This window comes from Coffea eugenioides, chromosome 3, assembly GCF_003713205.1.
Source record: "Coffea eugenioides isolate CCC68of chromosome 3, Ceug_1.0, whole genome shotgun sequence".
Taxonomy (NCBI): domain Eukaryota; kingdom Viridiplantae; phylum Streptophyta; class Magnoliopsida; order Gentianales; family Rubiaceae; genus Coffea; species Coffea eugenioides.
In genome coordinates, this window is record NC_040037.1 from 7240619 (window position 1) to 7262730 (window position 22112).

At 36.3% G+C, this 22112-nt stretch overlaps 3 protein-coding genes across 4 annotated transcripts; 1 reads left to right on the forward strand and 2 right to left on the reverse strand.

The window, feature by feature from the left end:
• The first annotated feature begins 2387 nt into the window (after positions 1–2387).
• Positions 2388–8835, forward strand: LOC113767073 (probable leucine-rich repeat receptor-like protein kinase At5g63930). Of its 2 annotated transcripts, XM_027311242.1 has the most exons (3): positions 2388–6274; positions 7432–7813; positions 8676–8835. In XM_027311242.1, exons 1-2 carry the CDS (start codon positions 3331–3333, stop codon positions 7809–7811), a joined length of 3324 nt encoding a protein of 1107 aa, XP_027167043.1. In that variant the 5' UTR covers positions 2388–3330; the 3' UTR covers positions 7812–7813; positions 8676–8835. The 2 variants fall into 2 exon arrangements, with proteins under 2 accessions (XP_027167043.1, XP_027167042.1); XM_027311241.1 differs by lacking the exon at positions 8676–8835 and having other exon boundaries at positions 7432–8135.
• Positions 8836–12753: 3918 nt separating this feature from the next.
• LOC113765902 (F-box/kelch-repeat protein At3g23880-like) lies at positions 12754–14022 on the reverse strand. The gene has a single exon (XM_027310145.1). The coding sequence runs from the start codon at positions 14020–14022 to the stop codon at positions 12754–12756; it is 1269 nt and encodes a 422-aa protein (XP_027165946.1).
• A 1431-nt stretch (positions 14023–15453) lies between these two features.
• Positions 15454–16698, reverse strand: LOC113765904 (F-box/kelch-repeat protein At3g23880-like). Its single transcript, XM_027310146.1, has one exon. The coding sequence runs from the start codon at positions 16696–16698 to the stop codon at positions 15454–15456; it is 1245 nt and encodes a 414-aa protein (XP_027165947.1).
• Between the last annotated feature and the right edge of the window lie 5414 nt (positions 16699–22112).

A 22112-nucleotide genomic window follows, 5' to 3' on the forward strand; every position in this document is an offset into this window, starting at 1 on the left:
ATGTTCTATATGTTTTCTACCATTAGTATATATTATTTTATCAAATAAATCATGCTAGATGATTTTCAACTAATTTATGAATAAAATTAACTTCTGTTTTATCAAAACTTTACAAGGAGCAATTCGATTTATATCCCATGTCATAGTTGTGGGGTGGGGAGAGGGGGGGGGGGGTGTTCCACCTCTCTAATTAAACAATGTTGGACATTCAAAATTAGAGAGGATTGGATTGACTGATAAAGTAGAAAAAATTGTAAGTCGAGAATTCTGAATTCACAATATTTCACGTATAAAAAAAATAATAATAACAATAACTTGCAATTTTAAGAGTACTGAATTCTATACAACATCCAATTGATTTTATACCATATACATATACAACTTGAAATGGGAACAAAATCTTCACGGATCAAACCATGACGAGTCAATAAAAAGATGTATGGGTGAAGAAGCTCAATAACGATCGAACAAGGTGGCCGAATTCATGGCATACAGGGCACGAACACTTTAATTTTTATATGCAACAGTACTCATGTTGTACTAATCTAGATATAAAAGTTCAAAAAAATTGAAATTCAAAATTTGCTCATGTGTTATTCATGCAACCGTGATAGTATATACACTGACAACGACAACGCATATAAAACTTTACTCTTTTATATATTCTAATCAAGTGTCTTCCTTTTTTTTAATGAATTTAATGAAAAATCTAGAATCTACAAATTTTAATGATTAGCATTCGAATAACTCATTTCTTTTTTTCCCAACTTTCCCACTTGTTGATCATTAGAAAGCCAGTTATATTCAAAACAAAATGGTTTCATTCTATACAATATAAGAATTGTAATCAATATAATGAATGTGCAAGGCTTTAAAGACACTTCGGTCATACTACTGAAAGTAAAGTTAAATGTATAAATATGATCTTCGAAAATTCTATGATTCTTTTAAAGTAAAATTCTCTCGATATTATATATCGCTTATTGATTGTAATTTCTTGTTACAATCAGAGTAGATAAGACAAAGAAAAGATTTATTTCAAGACTTCAGTTTTCACACTTCAACAAATTTCAGTAAGCATAATTATCCACAGTTATCCAAGTGACTATTTTCTTCATTTTAAAGCTTAAGTGCCCTATTCGGAATGAATGAAAGTTCAGCGAAAGAGAATAGATTTTGAAAAGAAGTCTAAGACATTATGCTAATACCTGTTCTTCTTTCTAAATTCTTACCAAAGATTTGTCTATTTTCCTTCAAATTGAAGTTTATCTAAATGCATACCATTGTAAACGAAAGAGGCAAAATTATGCTCTTTCTTTTTTCTGATCGGATTTTTACAGTTTATACTTATTCCTCCATTAATTGTATAGGCTTAACTAAGTATAAAATATTTTCTCTTAATATATACAATCATAGCAAGAGGGCCCTGAGGAGAGTTTCACAGTACACACATTTTGCTACTACTAAGTACTAACTACATCAGCTATATTTTTTGCCTTCGCCATCAAAACTCTTTAAGCAAAACAAAAAAAGACAAAGTAACCCAAAATAACAAGCCAAGAAAATATATATTGGTGCTTGTCTATACCTAATTCAAATAAAGAAGAGCAAATATTTATATATGTGTGTTTATACAGACAAATTATGTTCAAAACATAAGAAAAACTTGTATAGATTTGGTCGATAATTCACTTGTAGACCCATTATATATGCAGCAGCAACATGATTATATAGGAGATAACATTCTCATATCCACAATCATAGATGTTGGAAATTTTAAGGATTAAAGTCCCTTGACATTTTCATAATTGGGAAAATTCATACTCTTTTCGATGATAATAAGAGAATTATTTGAAAAAAATTATTAGGAATAATATTATAATATATTTTGTAATGTGACATATGTGAGATAAAAAGATAGTTAAAAATTACATTTATGATGCAAGTTAAATAATATTTAGAATTTTTTTGCAAAATCATGATGCTAACCAAACTGGTCCATTGTAGCTGAGAGAATATAATCCTCTCAAGTAAGAAAGAATGTAGAAAGGTAAAATGTTTGGTTCATATAAGACATTATATTTATACAAGGGACAAATTGCAATTTGAATACAGCAAAAGTACAAGAACATAAATTCCAATCTAGCGCACAAAACGACATTTTAAGTTAGCATCATCTGTGACTTCACTATGAATGGATGATATGCATTTCTTGGCACTTACCTACCATATAGACTGTCTCGGTCTAGAGAAATCCCAGTAAGTATTCTCCAAAATAAAATACTGCCAGATGAACTTTTCTAGCTTGGCCAAGACCCAAAAAGGTCACGGTTGCTCATTTTTCATCAAGCACTTAAAAAGAGCAACTTTTTGATGAGAGAGAAAGATGGAAAAGAGATTGAGATAGATAGAGTGAAAGGGAATCTAGATTATATGGCGAGATTCACTCATTTTGTTCTTCCTTTTAAATTAAGTCCAAAAATTCGTAAGCAGTCGTAGAAGAAGAGAGGAGAGAAGAAAAAAAACCAAAGAAAAAGAGAGAGGGATGAATATATTGTGAAAGCATGCTTTGTCTGCCACTAAAGCTTCAATGAGCAATTCATCTCAAGATCCTTTACTATCATTGCCATTCACAAGAACCCTTTTGATAATTTCACCAGAAACCGAGAAGTGGGCTTGTGTTTCTTTTGCTTCCCCAACAATACTTCCATCAATAAAATAAGAGAAACTTTGATTCATTCCATTTGATACTCATTCTAATATCTTTTTTGGCTTCTTTTTCAATGAAGGATTGAATTTCTTTTTCTTGTTTCCCTCCTGAATCCTTGATTTAGATTGGGAAGATCGCATCTTTGTGGATAAAGTTTGGAACTTCATTGGTTTTCTACTTCTATTCCAGTTCATGAATTCCATGGTTTATGCTGTTTTATCATCCCAAGGAATCACTTGAATTTTGGTGGTTTTGCTGCTCTTTTGCTGAGTAATGGGCTCAAGAGGTATGCCAAAGCTTTGAATCTGTTGTGGGGCTTCTTTCACTGTTTTGGTTGTTCATCAATATATTCTGCTCGCTGTTCTTTATTTTCTTGATCATTGCTGCAGTGTCCTATTTGTTTTAATGGGATTTTTGGTTCCTTGACTGATTGATTCATCAGTCTCTTGTGGTACAATTTGGAACTCATTAGGCCTTATTGTAATTTATGAGTTCCTACTGAGGTTGACTTTATTAGATCATTGAAGTTGTGGAATCGCTGTTGATTTCCAAGAGTAATTCATAGCGGTGATTCGTTATCAGTTCAAGCTGTAATTTTGGACTTGTTTAAGGTTGAAATCATGTGTGAAGTTGTTGTAGTGTCAAGAAGAGGTTTATTTTTGTGTTGGATAATAACTTTTGCAGCTGTTCTGCTTCTGGTTTGTCCTTCAGAGGGGTTGAATGCAGAAGGCATTCACCTCCTAGAGATTAAGGCAAATATTGTTGATGAGTTTAAAAACCTAGGAAATTGGAATCCTAGTGATCAGACACCGTGTGGATGGTTTGGTGTGAATTGCACGTCTGATTATCATCCAGTTGTGTGGTCTCTTGATTTGAATTCATTTAACCTTTCTGGTACCTTAAGCCCTAGTATTGGTAACCTATCTAACCTTATTTATCTTGACCTTTCTTATAATGGACTCACTGGAAAAATTCCAAAGGAGATTGGAAAGTTATCAAGGTTAAAGTCTCTCTATTTGAACAATAATGAGTTTGAAGGGCCAATTCCAGTTGAAGTAGGAAATCTTTCCTTTTTGATGGAGTTGAATATGTGCAACAACAAAATTTCTGGTAACATTCCAGAGGAGTTTGGGAAGCTTTCATCTCTCGTTGAATTTGTTGCTTACACAAACAATATATCAGGCCCCTTGCCTCTGTCCATTGGTAATCTGAAAAATTTGGAAAAGATTCGAGTAGGCCAAAATTCAATTTCAGGAAGCTTACCTGCAGAAATAGGTGGCTGTCAGAACTTGAAATATCTTGGTCTTGCTCAGAATAAATTGGGAGGTAGTCTACCTAAGGAGCTTGGCATGCTTGACCAATTGACGGATGTAATCCTCTGGGACAATCAGTTGACTGGTTCAGTTCCAAAGGAGATTGGCAATTGTACAAATCTTCAAACGCTTGCTTTGTACCAGAACAATCTTGTTGGAGAGATTCCTGCTGAAATTGGGAACCTTAAGGCGATGCAGAGGTTATATATTTACCGGAATGGATTGAATGGGACGATTCCAAAGGAGATTGGGAATCTTTCTTTAGCGGTGGAAATTGATTTCTCCGAAAACAATTTGATAGGTGAAATCCCACCTGAGTTGAGCCAAATCAATGGTCTACATTTACTCTACCTGTTTCAGAACCAGCTTACAGGCGTCATACCAACTGTGATCAGTGACTTGAAAAACTTGAAAAAGCTTGATCTTTCAATCAATTTTCTGACAGGCCCTATTCCGTTTGGATTTCAGTATCTACCAGCAATGAGCCAGCTACAGCTTTTCACTAATTCCTTAAGTGGTAGCATCCCTCAAGGACTTGGGCTATATAGTCCACTTTGGGTGGTTGATTTTTCAGACAACTACCTGACGGGTAGAATTCCTCCACAACTTTGTCGCCTGTCCAATTTGATGTTGCTCAATCTCGAGTCCAATCGACTGCATGGGGAAATTCCAGCTGGTGTCACTAATTGCATTTCCTTAGTGCAACTTCGTCTTGATGATAACGGGCTAACTGGGAGCTTTCCCTCTGATTTGTGCAATCTCGTGAATCTCTCCGCGGTTGAATTGGGTGAGAACAAGTTCAGTGGCCCTATTCCTTCACATATTGGAAACTGCCGAAAGTTGCAGAGGCTTGATATCTCAGGCAATTACTTCACGTCTGAGTTGCCAAGGGAGATCGGAAATCTTTCTCAGCTTGTGACTTTTAATGTATCATCTAATTTACTCACGGGACGGATACCAACAGAGATCCTCAATTGTAAGGCGCTACAGCGACTTGATCTCAGCTGGAATAGTTTTACTGGTGCCGTACCAATTGAGCTTGGAACTCTCTCACAGCTTGAACTTCTTATTCTTTCCCAGAATAACTTTTCTGGTAACATACCAGTTGCTTTTGGCAATTTATCTCATTTGACTGAGTTGCAGATGGGGGGAAATCTGCTTTCTGGTGGAATACCGTCGGAGTTGGGTGCACTTACAGGTTTGCAGATTGGACTAAATCTTAGTGACAATAACCTCTCTGGTCCTATACCACCTGAACTTGGAGATCTCATCTTATTAGAATACCTCTTTCTCAATAATAATCATTTAAGCGGTGAAATTCCAAGCACATTTGGCAACTTATCGAGCCTTCTTGGTTGCAACTTCTCATTCAATGACCTTACTGGGCCATTACCAGCTGTGCCATTGTTCCTGAACATGAGTATCAGCAGCTTCATTGGCAACAAAGGGCTCTGTGGTGGCCCTCTTGGTGATTGTAGTGGGTCAACATCACTTAATCCTTATCCTCCTGTGGAATCTGCAACTGCTTCCCGTGGGAAGATTGTCACAGTAGTTGCGGCTGTGGTTGGTGGGATCTCTCTTATTCTTATTGTGGTCATTTTGTATTTTATGAAACAGCGGCCAGATGAGATGATTGCATCCTTGCAAGATAAGGATATGTCATCGCAGGCTTCTGATATATATTTCCCTCCAAAGGAAGGATTCACCTTCCAAGACCTGATGGAGGCTACAAACAATTTTCATGACAGTTATGTTGTTGGAAGGGGAGCTGTTGGGACAGTTTACAAGGCAGTTATGAGATCTGGGCAAACAGTTGCTGTTAAGAAGCTTTCATCTAACAGAGAAGGTAATAGTATTGAGCATAGTTTTCGAGCTGAGATTCTAACTCTAGGGAAGATTAGGCACCGGAATATTGTGAAATTATATGGATTTTGCTATCATCAAGGTTCCAATCTGCTTCTTTATGAGTATATGGAAAAGGGTAGTCTGGGTGAAATGCTTCATGGGGGATCTTGTTGCTTGGAGTGGCCTACACGCTTTACTATTGCAATGGGTGCTGCTCAAGGCCTTGCTTATCTGCATCATGATTGCAAGCCCAGGATCATACACCGCGACATAAAATCCAATAACATCCTGATAGATGAGAAGTTTGAAGCACATGTTGGCGATTTTGGTTTGGCAAAAGTGATTGACATGCCTCAGTCAAAGTCCATGTCTGCAGTTGCTGGATCGTATGGTTATATTGCTCCTGGTGAGTGCATTCTGCTTTTTGTATCAATATGTACTGTTTGCTTATCATGTTTCCATACTTGCCATGTGCTTGCGTGGTTTATTATCTACAAACATGTCAAGCTATGGGACCAATTTACCTTGACAGCTCATTATAGAACTTTGAAGTTTCTTTGAGAAAATTGCTTATGCAATCACTTCCATAGTTTTCTGTTCTGGTGGCCAGTTCAACGGGAAATTTGACTCTTGTTGTTGGTTGACATTTTTTAATAGTGTACTAGAGCCTATGCTTCTGCATGCAAGTTTCTTGCTGATTAGACGCCAAGTTAATTTTTTGACGAGCCTTCATAGTACTATTGCTCTTGCAACTCTTTTCCCTATGCTAGTTTGTCAAAATCCATGTCCCTAGCATATTGAGGTGAAAGCTGTTTTGAGGTGTTCTTCTATGCTTTTGGCTTAGCTGAAAAAAAGCTGATTTGGTGAAGTAGACTCAGAACAACATTTGGCTTTTCATACATGTTACACCATAAACGAGCTTTCCATTTGTCTAATAGATCTTTCAACATTAACTTTACTTTTAGCAACTTTAAGAAAGTTGAAACAAACGAAACATGCCTCATGTCAATTGTTGATATTGGCAAAGGTTTCCAACTGTTACATCTTTGTATAGATTTCAAGTGAGAGCTAACTTGATCTTCATCTATGGATACCAGTTTGTAAAGGTGTTTGAATCCTAACAAAAATACGCTGCATTTGCAGTCTTAAAATTGAACTGGGAATTGCAAATTCAAACAACCATTCACATGTGGCACACCAGGACTGGAAGTATCAGCAGTCATCACACAGTCAAAATAATGTATTATATTGTAAATCAAATAAATTATGCAATGCATGCATTTATGAATGTGGTGTGCTGATCTTTAATGCTGCACTTCTTGCATATCCAATTCTACTAGTAACTTGGTTTTAGAATACACACTTGACCATTGTTTTTACATTATGCTGCAAGACTTGCACGACCGTTGAAGCTGATCCTTGTGATCTCTGACTGCTAACATTTGAAAATCTCAGAACAGATTCTGTCTATGTGCTTACATTGGGTAACGGTCAAGAAGACCTTCTGTACACTAATTTACATTATTTTAAATGTGATATCTGATTGTATATTCTTTTTGCCAGAATATGCATACACAATGAAGGTTACAGAAAAATGTGATATTTACAGTTATGGAGTAGTCTTGTTGGAGTTGATAACTGGAAGAACTCCGGTACAGCCATTAGATCATGGAGGTGATCTTGTCACTTGGGCCAGGAATTATATTCGGAACAACTCCCTGACATCTGGGATACTTGATAGCCGAATCGACCTGAAAGATGAAACTACTGTCAACCACATGATAACTGTTTTAAAAATTGCTTTGATCTGCACTAGTACGTCTCCTTCGGAGCGCCCATCAATGCGGGAGGTTGTGCTAATGCTAATTGAGTCCAATGAGAGAGAGGGACACTTCATTTCCTCTCCTGAATATGATTATTCTCAGAAGGATGACAACTTATGAGAGTATGCCCTTGTCTTCTTTACAGAAAGTAGAAATGAAAATTCTTTTACTGCTTATTCTTCTTTGTATTATTTACCATAGGAAGTTATAGAAGTTATCTTGTACATTTCGTCCAAAGAAATATCAGTACTTGCATTCCTCGGGGGAACTTCACTCTCGAACTCACTTTAGTTCTAAAAGAATTCGCGATAGCTTATAGATTTTGAGTCTTGCTGCTGAAAGCATTTTTTGTATATCTTGTGATTAGCTTTGATGTCAGAGGTGATACATTTACTTCTACTGATGATGGCAACTCTATTCTAAGATTTTTTTTTCCCTACCCCATTTTTATGAGCAGTCTTGCTGCTATCTTCATATTAAACTTGTTTAGGTCTTTCAGAACTAATCGCTACGCCATAGTTTCTTTTTTCAACTTGCTCCTTTGAGTTTCATAGTTTGTAATTGACCAGTGATTTCAGAATTATTTGCTTGACCTCCATGTCTATGAACTTCAAGGATCTATATCTTTTGTGTATGTGCATTTATATACTAGAAGATTGACAAAGTCCTGGAACACTTACTGGATAGTCATACAGTTCTGTCAAATCCTCATGTTTTTCGTATGAGTTAATCTTATATGCACTAACAGTGTATATATTATTACAGTTGGATACATGATATATATGCAAAATTTGGGTTTCAAATTTAAATTTAGATTACGTGTCATGTATCTAATGGTGAAAGTGTATATCACAAACTCTTAATATGATTGTTTATCAACTTGTGATGTGAAGACAGATAACATGGTGTAGTTTTAATCTATAACGGATCTTTCAACTTGTAGTTCGGTTTGGTTTTCTAAAGCGTGCATTTTTTTTTTTCCAGCTGTTTACGAAGAGAGGTGCTGTCTTTGAGTCTTCTGCAGGTACAGAGAAAACTAACATTTGCAGCTTTTGCTCTAAATTCCAAACTTGGGGATAAAAAAAGAGGAGTGGTTTGTGTTAAAGCAAGTAAACAGCAATGTCATTGCCATACTATTTCATTCCTCCCAGAGAAAGAGTAATTATGGACTGAAGTATTTTTGGTTTCCCTTGTATATGTGTATCACGAATCAAATTTATTGGTTCTATTTGATCCAATTACTCTTAATTGCCTCAAATGAATTGACATTGTCACCTTGGTCTCAAACATATTTTTCACAAATATATATATATATATATATATATATATATTGACGAAATCAAGAAATTTAAATCTTCATCTCTTAATTAAAGCTCCAAAAAAACAAGTAAGAAATTTTTTCCAAGCCAATTAATCCAAATTATTCTTGGTAACTGCTAAACATGGTGGAGGACCGATGACGCTGCATAAAATGCAAGGACAAGTGACAAAAATAAGGTTCCGAGATAACATTTTGATGGAGCAGCAAGTACATTTTTAAACAAATTGCAAACGAGGACAATCTGTCCAGAAATTCAAGAATTTAAAACAATAGTTTATTTTGCTTGTTCGTTTGTAGATTTTAGGAATTTGAAACAAATTCTGTTACCAAGAGTTTTGTTTACTTGTTGACTTCTTGTAGTTTGATTAGCTATTTGGAGGGATACATATATATATATGTAGTGGAAAATAGGAGGTCTTGAATTCTCTTCTTACCCGGTTTCCAGCCGTTTCCCTGAGAGAAGCGTAGGTGCAATAGAGTAGCCCGTTAGCTGATAAGACAAGCAGTAAGTAATATTTTCTAATTACTGGGCAGAAGGGACTTACATTGTTCATGTGGAATTGCCTGAATCAGAAACTGGAGTTTTCCACCTCAAAAGTTCTTCAATGCCAAATGAAGTTCTCGAGAGTTGGTACAATTCTTTTCTCCCAACAACAACAACTTAAAGCTCAAATGAAGCACGTACCTCTAATAATATATCCTTATCACCATGTTTTCAAATGGTTTTGCAGCCAAACTATCAGAGCAGGATGTCAAAGAAATGGAGCAGAAGCCTGCAGGCTTTCTATCCGCTAATCCCCAGAAGGTTCTGTCTCTGCATACCATGCATTCTCCTAGTTTTTTGGAGTTGCATAGGAGTTTGGAATGAATCAAATTATGGTAAGGCTGTGTCATTGTTGGAGTCATACACAGCAGGATATATAACACCGGATCACCTGTCATTTGGCGAAGAAGGAATGCCTGCGCCACCTGCTCATTGGAAGGGGGAGTGCGAGTTCAATTCCACAGCATGCAAATAACAAATTGATCAGGGCAAGGTCTTTCAGGTTTTTGAATGGTGGTGGGGGGAAAGGTGTAGAGGATCATGATGGCCATGGCACTCAATTAAAACTGCTAGCACAGCTGCTGGAAACTTTGGTTTGGTAAAAACCTACAACTCGAGATGTTTCATGAAGAAACTAACGTTGTCTGCAGATCAAACGTGGGCTTGATATGCATATGTAAATATCGTCAGCTGCATGCTTTTTTTTTTTTTTTTGCTAATATATATATAGTAGGATTTTAAATTTCTACAACTACAGATTTTCTGCAGAAAATCTGGCCAAAAGTACTTAGCTAAATTCGTAATCAAAACGCAGAAATATAAGAGAAAACCGTTTTCATGAATTAAAATTTTTTTTTTTAATTATTTTTTTCATTTGTTTGTGCTGTTGGAATTATTCCATGTGAATGATGTGGTGTGTTCGGGACTATGGACCTGTAGAGGTTTGCCCATGACTTGTGGCCTTCCAGGCTTGCAGTTATGGCGCGAGTTCGGCCCATCGCCGTTGTAAGCCCATTGGTAGACACGCATGCAGATTTTCTTTCTGGATGCAGGTCACTAGCTGCTGCAGCATCTAATACACTATTTTTTCATTTTATCCTTGCGAAGATATGCGTGTTAAGAAATATATGTACCTGCTAATTTTTATATCCTAAATAATTTTTATGTGGTCTACTCATATCAGTCTACAACATTGTACACTGATAGTGTACCGTATCTACAAGTACAGATCAATTTCGAGTGGAAAGGGCAATGTATAACGATATGCCTCCTATTGCATCTCATCCATTCAATTTTCTAATCACTATTAAGATTTAATAACTTAATTAAGAACTTGAAATTTAAAAATAAATGAAGACAAGTGACAAAAGAAAAAAATCATATTATTTTCTCTTTCCTAGTATCACTTTTAAAATGTTGGTTGGACCTAAATATTACAAGATAATAAATCTCAAAAGAGGTTAATGTAATTTTTAAAACCTAAATGGAGGCCAGTGAAATAATCAGAAACCTCAGGGAAGATCTCTGAAATTATCCCTTGAATTTTTTTCTCTCTTTAGAATTCAACTAGCTTTGAGAGGTTTTCAAAGGGTTTTGTTTTGTTTTTTAAGTCTATCAATATTTTATATGTCTATCTTTTATCTTTTAGGCTCGATTGTTTAATATCCCTATAGATATAAATAATCGCGAATGTTTTGGTGGAAGATGAAAAACACTTGCAGATATAACAAAGGTCTCTTCATGTTCTATGTTTTATACAGGTCATTTTTTTTTTGTTTAAACATCTTTAAATCGATGCCCAACAACCACATAGTACTTGAACTCAGTGGAATAGCGATTGCAGAAGGCATATGCGATTCTCCAGCAATTCATATTCTTATTACAGTTTTATTTATTTTAAAAAAAAAAAGGAAAAAACCCTTTGAAAATACTAGGAAATCTTCCATCTTCAGAAGCCATACAGAATTCTCCAAATCTAGCGACGAAGTAGCCAATGAGCTTCAAAGGTGAAATCAATATTGTTCCAACTCATCAAGACTCCTTCTTCAGAAATGACCCAAAATAAAGTGGAGTGGAGTCCATGTTTATGTTTTGCAGGGCAAAAGGCTTCGAATTCAGCTCCATAACGAGTCCAATCTGCGCCGCAAGTATAAACACCCTTGTGGGTGATTTTGATACTCAGCATATCTCCTCCATGCAATTCTTCGCCTTCGAAAATATTCTGTCCGGCAACCATACAATCGAGAAACACCGGTGCGGTGTTGTTCTCCATCATCATCTTAATGTGGACATTGGCATAGGAGTGCTCAGTTATGGTGCAGCTATTTTCAAATGCTGCTGATGAGGAGGCTGCTAAGGTTAGCATGGAGATAAACAGAAGAATGTGTGTAGCAGAGACCGCCATTTCTTAAGCAGTTAATGGCTCTATGGTGAAGGGGGAGAGACGCTGCACCTGTACCTGTTTTTATAGCCAGCCACTTGGGATCTGGTGATGGAAACATTTGCTGAATTTTTCGACACCGTCAGACCCAGTTCCGGGACTCTAAGATCAAAACCCGTAAAATATATGAGTCGGATCGAAGTCTAAAAGGGGTCTGAATTCGAAATTTTCAATTCCAGCCTAAACTCGACCTGTTATGTAGTTACCGGTGTTTTATTAGTTAATTTCTTGTGATAGTAATTCTTGTCTAGTAAATTATATATGGACCATTAATTGGAAATTCCCCAGAGAGTCTAGAAGGTCTACTGAAGAGTCCAGCTGAGCTGTATTAAAGTCTTTATTGTCGTAAGAAATTCTCATTTTTTGAATCGTCAATCAATCTTCTTGTTAAAACATGAGAGTTCAAATTCTATGCTACATATATGAAATGTCTCTACACAAAAATATGCATATATAGTATCAGAAATGTTTTGAGATATCTACATACAAAACTTAAGACTGTACCCAGATCAATGTAACAAATCACATGATTCATACTTGGCTGCCCAGACTTGCATATGCAAACACTAGCTTGTATGAAATGGAAAACAGCGTAGGACTTTTGGCCAAATGCACATGAAAAAGCTTAATTGATAACATTATGATAATGCTAACTGATAATTATTCACTAAAACCAAATCCTCTTGCAAATTACAAAAATCAATCCACTTGAATTCTTAGGTACTGAAAGTGAAGCCCCATAAGGCAAGAAGCTATTTTATCCATCATGGCCATCAAGCAAAACTAAACTTTCATCATACATGTCCACCTTAAGATCACCCTCTGCATCTGGCAAATTATAATTGATGTCAAGATCCTTGTATGAACCATCTTCTGGATTATAAAGCACTAACCTCGATCCGAGCTTTAGCAATAATTCACTCCCATTTAGTAAGAACACAGGTTGGAAACGAATGTCGAATCGAAATCCACGTCCAGGATCTTCAGGATAGCGAATCAAAAACATTTTTGTCCAAGATTGTCTAATGCCACACTCAGTCAAAATCCAGATATCCACTTCCAGATGCTTCAAGTCATCATGCAGCCAAAGCAGGCCGAGACACCCTTCCCTCAAAACTCCTATATTCCATCCCCAAAAGCTCACCTTCTCCATATGATTTTCTGGCAGTTGAATATCTCCGTAAGTCTCATCAACCAAATCAAAACTAACGATTTTATTTTCAGGACGGTCGTCTCCATACCCGTTAGAGATTGCAGCCCAATAAAGCTTCCCATTTACAAAATGGCCGCCACGAGTATCTTGCAAAGACCAATTGTCTAGGGGTAAATGTTTTTGGAAATCCTCATCCATCTTCCAAGAAGCTGTCCTTTGACTATAAATTCCAACAACTTTTCTTCTCAAATTCTTTCGCAAGTTATTAGATAAAAGTGTGAAAACTTTGTAATCGTCATGCAACCCATCATACCCGAACCCATATGTTACAACACCAGAATATTCCTCGAAGTCAAATCCCCAATGGGGTAGCCTCCTGTATTTCCTGATCGATGGATTCCACAAAAATAAACACATGTCATCTGTAGAATTGAAGAAAGTCCAGCCCCGGGTCTCCCTGATAGCAATGCAAACCAACCCGTTACACGAGCCCACAATTTCAATTGATTTTTGTGCTGGATGTTGAATATTTGTAGCTTGAGTCACGGATGATGCAAAGATTGGATCAGTTATCATGTTAGTTGCCTCAGCCGTTGGTGAATACAACACAGAGTAAAGACTACATTCTGTGAGGCAATCATAGACTGGGGGACAGGAAATAGAGAAAATTAGCTTCCGTTGAGCAGTATCACAGGCGTTGGATGATGTTTTGCGATGGTTTTTGATGAATTCCGGGCTTGAGATTAAAGATTTCCAAGCTTTCGACACGCACATGAGTGTCAAAAGGGACTGGATTGGGAGCCGTAGGAGGATATCAAAGACGAGTTCGACAGGGAGTTGATCACAGAAAACCTTGGGAGCGTTGCTTTCCATTATTGGAGGAACTTAAAGTTGGCCGCAACCACAAAAAATATACTTTCAATAATAACACAAAAGCCTCAAAATATTAGAAAAGGTAACAACAGAGGGTGACAGACTGGGGAAGAAGATACAGCGTCAAGGATCGAATAAATTAAGGAGCTAAAACCGAATTCTGATGAAAATTTGGAAACAAGACTGGATCCAGAAAGCCCTATTTGTTTCCTAAACTAATTTAACAACGAAACAAATTACACTAGGGTACGTTTTATCCCGCTTAACTCATTTTTATAGCATCTTACCCCTTTCCTATAAAGTAACTAATACCTTCCTTTTTTTTTTGGGCAAAAGATCAGTTTTTATTTCTATTGCCGATAAATTCAATAGCAAAAGAATCAATAAAATTTTTTTGGTAGAAAAAGGGGTTTGAATGGATTTAATTTCGATCATCACCACAGGTCAAGACATACCCCAAATTATGGTAACTTATAGGAATTCTTACAAATCAGCCACAAATACCGTTCTCATATTACACAAAAAAAGGGAAAAAAAAAACAGTTTTTTTAAAGAAGTGATTCATCCTTATTAACTGAATGCACTTATATTGACAAAGAATGGGTAGGTTTCGCCAAGAAAAGGCTCCTTGTACATCCACAACTTGGTTAAAGTTTAAAGCATGATTTTTAAAAAGAATAAATCTTATATACATTGACGATATATATATTATTACGATTAGATATACGACACATATGTAAAATTTGAGTTTTAAATTTAAATTTGAATTAGGTGTCATACATATAATGGTGAAAGTGTATATATTGTCAGTGTATAAAAAATTAATCCTTTTAAAAATTCTAAGGCTAAGGAAACTATTCAAAAACTACTTATGTCATAACTAATCTTAATGAGAAAAAAAAAAACTAAATAGAGCCTTTAACTCAAGTAGCATGTACAAACAGGAGAAAACATGTTATGCATAAGAATCCCTTTAATAGGATTTTTTTGTAAAATTTTAATATTATACCCTTGGAAGAGTTATATATAGTTAACTTACAAAATTTATTGTTACATATTTTTAATTTGGTGTGAGCAAAAACCAATGAATCAAGCCATACTACGACTTCATTTGGGATTATAATAATTTATAAAGAAGCACTTTCTGAGAATTTTTTTTTTGAGGATATCGACATACAAAAATAATGCTGTACTAGGAACTTACATGATTTGTACATGACTAGCAACCTTTGCACTAGCAAAAAGTAGCTTGCATTAAATCTAAACATTTTGCTAAAATCACATGACAAAACTCAGTTTGTAACACCTTATAATAATACTAATTGGTAATTATAATCATTCACTAATACTAAATCATCTAGCAAATTACGAAAATCAAGGCACTGGAAATTCCTAATTTAGGCACTCAAAGTAAAGGAACAATAAGCTATTTTATCCATCATGGGCATCCAGCAAAACTAAATTTTCATCATACATATCCACCTTAAGAATACCACGAAAACCCCGCAATTTAGATCTCACTTCGAGAATCTTGTATGCACCATCTTCTAGATTATAAAGTAGTAAAAGGGACTTAACTTTCAGCAATAACTCCCCCCTCTTTGATAAGAACACAGGGTGGACATTAAGGTGGAATCCAAGCCGACATTGAAGATCTTTAGGATAGCGAATCGAGCACATTTTGGTCCAGGATTGTGTAGCTCCATAGTCAGTCATAATCCAGACATCTAGGTCGGGAGTATGAAGCCAAAAGAAAGCAAGGCGTCCTTCCCCTAAAACTCCTATACTCCATCTCAAAGCATTCGACTTTCTCTTATAATTTTCTGGAAGTTCTATCTCCCCATAAGTCTCGTCAGCCAAATCAAAACTAACAATTTTGTATGAAGGATAGTGATCTTCCTCCTCGTGATGAAAGGTTCCGCTCCAATGGAGCTTTCCATCAACAAAATATCCCCCTTGAAATGGCAGAAAGCAATATTTTTTGAAAACCTCATTCGTCTTCCAGGAATTAGTCCTTTGACTATAAATTTCAACATCATGATCCTCAGCAATTTTCTCAGGCGAACGGACACGCAAAAATGCGATAAATTTGTAATCATCATGCAACTCATCATACCCGAACCCATATGCTGCCACATCAGAATTCTCGAAATCAAAACCAAAACTGCATTGAGGCAGTTTCCTGTATTTCCTGATCGATGGGTTCCATAAAAAAAAACATAGGTCACGGATAGAATCTGAAGCAAACGGATTGAATGTGTATTCCATTGCAATGCAAACCAACCCGTTACATGAACCCACAATATCAATTGATTTTTTCGCGGGATGTTGAATTTTTGTAGCCTCAGTCATGGATGATGCAACCATATGTGTTACCATGTCGGTTGCCTCGATCGTGGGAGAATATAACACAGAGTCAAAATTACATTCTGTGAGGAAATCAAGGACAGGGGAAAAAGTACTAGAGAAAATCAGCTTACGGTGAGCAGTATTGCGGGCGTTAGATGTTTCCTTGAGATGGGTTTTGATGAATTCAGGGCTTGAGATTAAAGAATTCCAAGATTTCGAAACGCACGTGAATCTCAAAAGGGACTTAACTAGGAGCCGTAAGAGGATATCAAAGATGAGTTCAGGAGGGAGATGACCATGGGGAACCTTGGGAGCTGTGCTTTCCATTATTTGAGGAATTGATTTTAGGTTTGCCTGCCACCACACATATTAAATAAATTAAATAAAACAAAAGTCTCAAAAGATTGGTAAAGGAAGAAACGACAGGGGGCTAAACGGAGAAGAAGAAGATAAATAGTAATGGAGCTAAAATCAAATTTTGATTAAGAAAAATGAGCTAAAAAGCCAATTTCACCAGTTGGAGGTCGGACTAAGAAAGCACTATTTGTTGGTTTCCCAATCTCATTTGACAACAGGTTAAATAATCAGTCCACCTCAAAGTTTTCTCCGTGTTGCATTTTATCCTACTGACCTAACTTATTAGTTCATATGAGGGAATTTTTCTTTGGTTGACTAAAAAAAAAATCGAGCTATTTAGAATTTTAGTAGTGTTAGGAGTTGATTTGTTATTTAAATGAAGCTATTTAGAATTTTAGTGGTTTTAGAAATTGATTTGTTATTTGGTAACTAGAATTAGAATTAGTATCAAAGTTGAATTGGGTTTAGATGTTACTATTGGAATAGGTTGTATTTCTGTTTAAGGGCTTGGAGTTAGATTGAGGTAAAATTAGGAAAACCGTCCGCAAATTTGGAGTTTTGAATATGTGATAGATTAAAAGCTTTAGTTTCTCCTGTACCATACTTTTCTTTGTTGCCATCCTTATTTTATGTTACAATTCTCGACTTTGGCTTATCCTGATTATGACCACAAAACAGGCAAGACACCTTTCTCTAAAACCTCCTATAGTCCATCTATAGAAATGATCCCTTGGATATTTCGGCTGTCCCATATGATCTGTGAGTTCAACCTCCCCAGAGCTCTCATTAGCCAAATCCAAACTAACAATTTCCTTTTCACAACGGTGGTAATAACTGCCTGAATTCGGGGTCCAATGAAGCTTGTCATTTGAAAATGTACCACCAGTTTTAGTAGTTACACGCCAATCTTGTAGAACAAGAATATGTTTGGCACCCTGATTCCTCTCCCAAGAATTAGTCCTTTGAGTAAAAACTTTAACCACTTGCTCACCTGGATCAAGAACCAAGCATAGAACTAAGTTAGCAACAACTTTGTAATCATCGTGCAATTCATCATGCCCAAACCCGTATGTAAGAAGACAGCTATGTACGGCAGTAGAATCCGTGTATTGGAATTCAAGACCAGAATCAGGCAGTCTCTTGTATTTCCTGTTGGATGGGTTCCACAAAAATAAGTGTCGCTTCTGGGTAGCAATGCAAACCCAATACGTTAACTGCTCTTGGATATGTTTCTTCGAATCTTGAGAATTGATTGGTCGAGGTATTGAATCGTAGGTTGAATAATTCACGTTTGTTGCCTCAGTGATGGGTGCGCATGCATAATGCTGAGTTAAGATCACATCCTTCGAGTTCAGGATTGGGTACTATATACATGAAAGTAGAGAAAATTAGCTTGTGGGGAGGAAATGATGCTTTGAGATGGGCTTTGATGAATTATGAGCTTGAGATTAACGAATGCCAAGATTTGGAAACGCATGTGAATCTGACAAGGGATTTGACTGGGAGCCGTGAGATTATATCGTAAATAAAGTTCAGAAGGGAGTTGATCATTGGGAGCCTTGTTGGTAAGCCTGGCTTTCCATTTTTTGCATGATTTGGGGTTGGCTGCTGACACCCAAAAAAGAAACCAATCAACAGATGCACAAAACTTTGTGTTTCATTGTGCTACTACTTGCACAGGAATTTGCGGCAACCAAAGGAAACATGAAGAACAATTGCAACTTGGACTTTAAGCTTTTTTTTTTTTTTTTTCTGGTACCCAGAAAACATAGGCCATAAAGGCTTAATTGCTTGCCACCGCCTTCAGCTGGTATCCTGAGTGAATTAGATAGATAGTACTAATTTAGTTACTAGAGAGTCGAGGATACAAATGTCATAAAAGTTGAGTTTTGCCTTTTTAGGAAGTAATGCCAAACGCCAGCAATCAAGAACTCTTAATATCCCACAATTTGAGACTTGAGATAGGTTTGGATGAATTTACAATGTTGTACATAGGTCTTGTTCCCAATGGCGTCGGAATTTGTAAAAAGCTAATTTTAGAAAATCAGAACTAAAAAAAAAAATCCAAGATAGGTGTTTCTTATTAATTTTCAGCTTTTTTTTTTACTCAAAAAATTTATTGAGGATTTGAAAAGCAATTGAAAACACAACAAAACAGCATTTCTATAATCTAAAATCAGGTGTTGAAAATCAATTGAGAACAAGATCTTAGATTCAAACTTTGAAATTATATATGAGGCAGGTGGGAAAAGTTACTTTTTGATCAAATGACAAAATGGAAAAGTTAATTCAATGTGGTGTCAACTTTTAGAAATTCTCTCTCATTTTAGACATTCAAAAAGTGGAAATATAAAATTGACTATGGGATGGAGAGAATAATATTCTTACATCAAGCCATTTAATTATCGATTATTTGGTACTCAAAAATTCATGTTTCCAGCTGCACAAATTTCTTTTAACAAATTGTGATTATTCAGTCTCTAATTGTTTCAGAATTAATGATGGAAACAATAACAATCGTTATAGGATAACATTATAATCAACATAGTCGAGAAAGTCTTGATCTAATAGTTAAACTTGACATTCTAGGATTTAGAGATTTTGAATTTAAATCTTCTTTCATCTTCTCGTTTCTTAAATTTCACTCCCCTCCTACTAAAAAAATTAAAACGAATAACATAATCAACATATATAGAGTTAAGACTCAAAAAGAAGCTTTGGTACATGTGATTTTTTTTTTTTCAAAGGGAGACTCCGACTCCATATATAGGTACAGATAGCAAAAAGAAAATGGACGCTTTGAGAGTAGAACCATGAATCTTATAGTTAATTTATACGTACATACATATATACACACACATATATATATATATATTGAAGTGTGTGCATGTGTGTAAAATGGAAAAGATTCTACTAAATAACATGGAAATTCTTGATGGACATCAAAAAAATTAAAGCCTCATAAGACCAAAAATTTTACATTGTTTAATAAATAGAAACACATATTTCGTATGGTGCAAACACTACTTTGCATTACGTGTTGCACAAGAACAAATACTTTGGCAGAGAGCACAGGACCAAATTACAAACCACGTGTGAATACCATCCACTCCACCAATACAAAATCATGTTGCAAACTACACAAATTCATGAACTCAGTTTTAAACCATTTTGCCCTCCATTGAGTACTCAAAAGTAAGGCGACATAAGAAGATAATCAGATCTTTTAGTTTTATCCATCGTTGGCATCAAGCAAAACCAAACTTTCGTCATAGATATCCGCCTTAAGAAAACCTGACTCATCTGGCATGTTACTAATGTGAAGTTCCCTCCAAGAATTATCTTGTGGATTGTAAAGCACCAACTTGGATCCAAGCTTCAGCAAGATTTCACCCTTTTTCGATGAGAGCACAGGTTGAACAAGGATGTCGAATTTACACATATATTCACGATATTCAGCATAGCGAACCGAAACTACTTTACTCCAAGATTGTCTAACTCCATACTCCATCATAATCCAAACATCCAAATCAGTCTTTTCCTGATTATGATCACAAAGCAGAGCAAGACACCCTCCCCCTAAACCTCCTATAGTCCATCTATAGAAAGGATCCTCTGGATATATTGGCTGTCCCATATTTTCCGGAAGTTCTACCTCCCCAAATGTCTCAGAAGCCAAATCAAAACTAATGATTTTCTTTTCGGAACGGTGGTAATGACTGCCAAAGGTTGCAGTCCAATGAAGCTTCCCATTTAACAATGTGCCACCGATAATATTATTAACGCACCAATCTTTTAGGGGAAGACATTTTTTCGAATCCTCAATCCTCTTCCAAGAATTAGTCCTTTGACTATAAACTTTAACCACTTCCTCATCCGGATCCAGAGCCAAGCAGCGACCTAAAATTGCAACAACTTTGTAATCATCATGCAACTCATCATACCCGAATCCATATGCAGGAACACAATTGTAGACACTCTTGGAATCCGAATACTTAAATTCAAGACCAGAATCAGGTAGTTTCTTATATTTTCCAATCGATGGGTTCCACAAAAATAAATCTCTCTCTGGGGTAGCAATGCAAACCAATCCATTACACGAACCCAACACCTTAACTGCTTTTGCCTCGTACATTTCAAAATTTTGCTGGAAATCCTCAGAGTTGGTTGGACTGGGGCAGCAGTTGGTTGGATGAGGGATGGATTCATAGGTGGGATATTCCATGTTGGTTGCCCCAGTCGATGGTGCATATAATGCAGAGTTAAGATCACATTCTTTGAGTTCAGGATTGAATACTATGTACATGGAAGTAGAGAAAATTAGCCTTTGGTGAGCAGTATCACTTGTTTCAGATGACTTTTGAAGATGAGATTTGATGAATTCCGGGCTTGAGATTAACGAATGCCAATATTTCGAGACGCACATGAACCTCACAAGGGATTTGACTGGGAGTCTTGTGAGGATTTCAAAGATCAGTTCAACTGGGAGTTTATCACTGACAGCCTTGGTTTCCATTCTTGGCTGATTTAGAGTGGGCTGCTGAAGCCCAAAAAATTATATGGTCTTTCTGTCCCACTTCTTGTACCAATCTTTTTCTCACATGAGTGTGAATATCCCCAGCAGTGTATTGACACCTTGCCAGAAAATAAAGGGTGAGATAGAAATTGGCACAACTAATGAATATCTAGAGCCCTCGAAGAACAAGAGAAAAACCAAGCAACAATACTTGGCCTCAGGAACAAAAAGGAAAGAAATGTCACAAGATCAAAGGGAGATGCACAACACTTTTAAGATGCAGAAAGCTTAAATTTCTTTTTTATTTTCAGTAGGAAAAAAAAAACACGTAGAAATCGTACTGCTACGTATATAAGAGTAGGACGTAGCTGGAATCAAAGAAAGTAAAAAGCAAGACTAACTAATTCAAACTTAATGACACCAAAGGAAAGTGCCGAAAGAAATTTACGAAATTGGTTTGCATTAGTTAAAATAATTCATGGGTTTGGATCAATTTGTGACATGTGACATATCAATGGTGTCATAAGAGGGTGACAACTTTGTAATAATCATGCACTCAACACATCCAAACCTGTAATTTTGTAGACCAGAAATCTGAAACTGAAAACCCCAATTAGGCAGTTTCCTCCCTTTTCTAATCGTGGGGTTTCCAATGCAATCCAACCAGTTACATAGCTTCTGGCTAGAAATGCAAACCAGCCAGTTACATGAACCCAAAATTGTCACCTTATGCCCTCTAGGTATCGAATATTGACCTCAGTCACCAATAATGCATAGACGAGATATAGTACCACGTTGGTTGTCTCAGTTACAAGTGCATTCAATGCAAAGTTAAGATTACATCCTGTGAGGTGATCAACCAATGAGG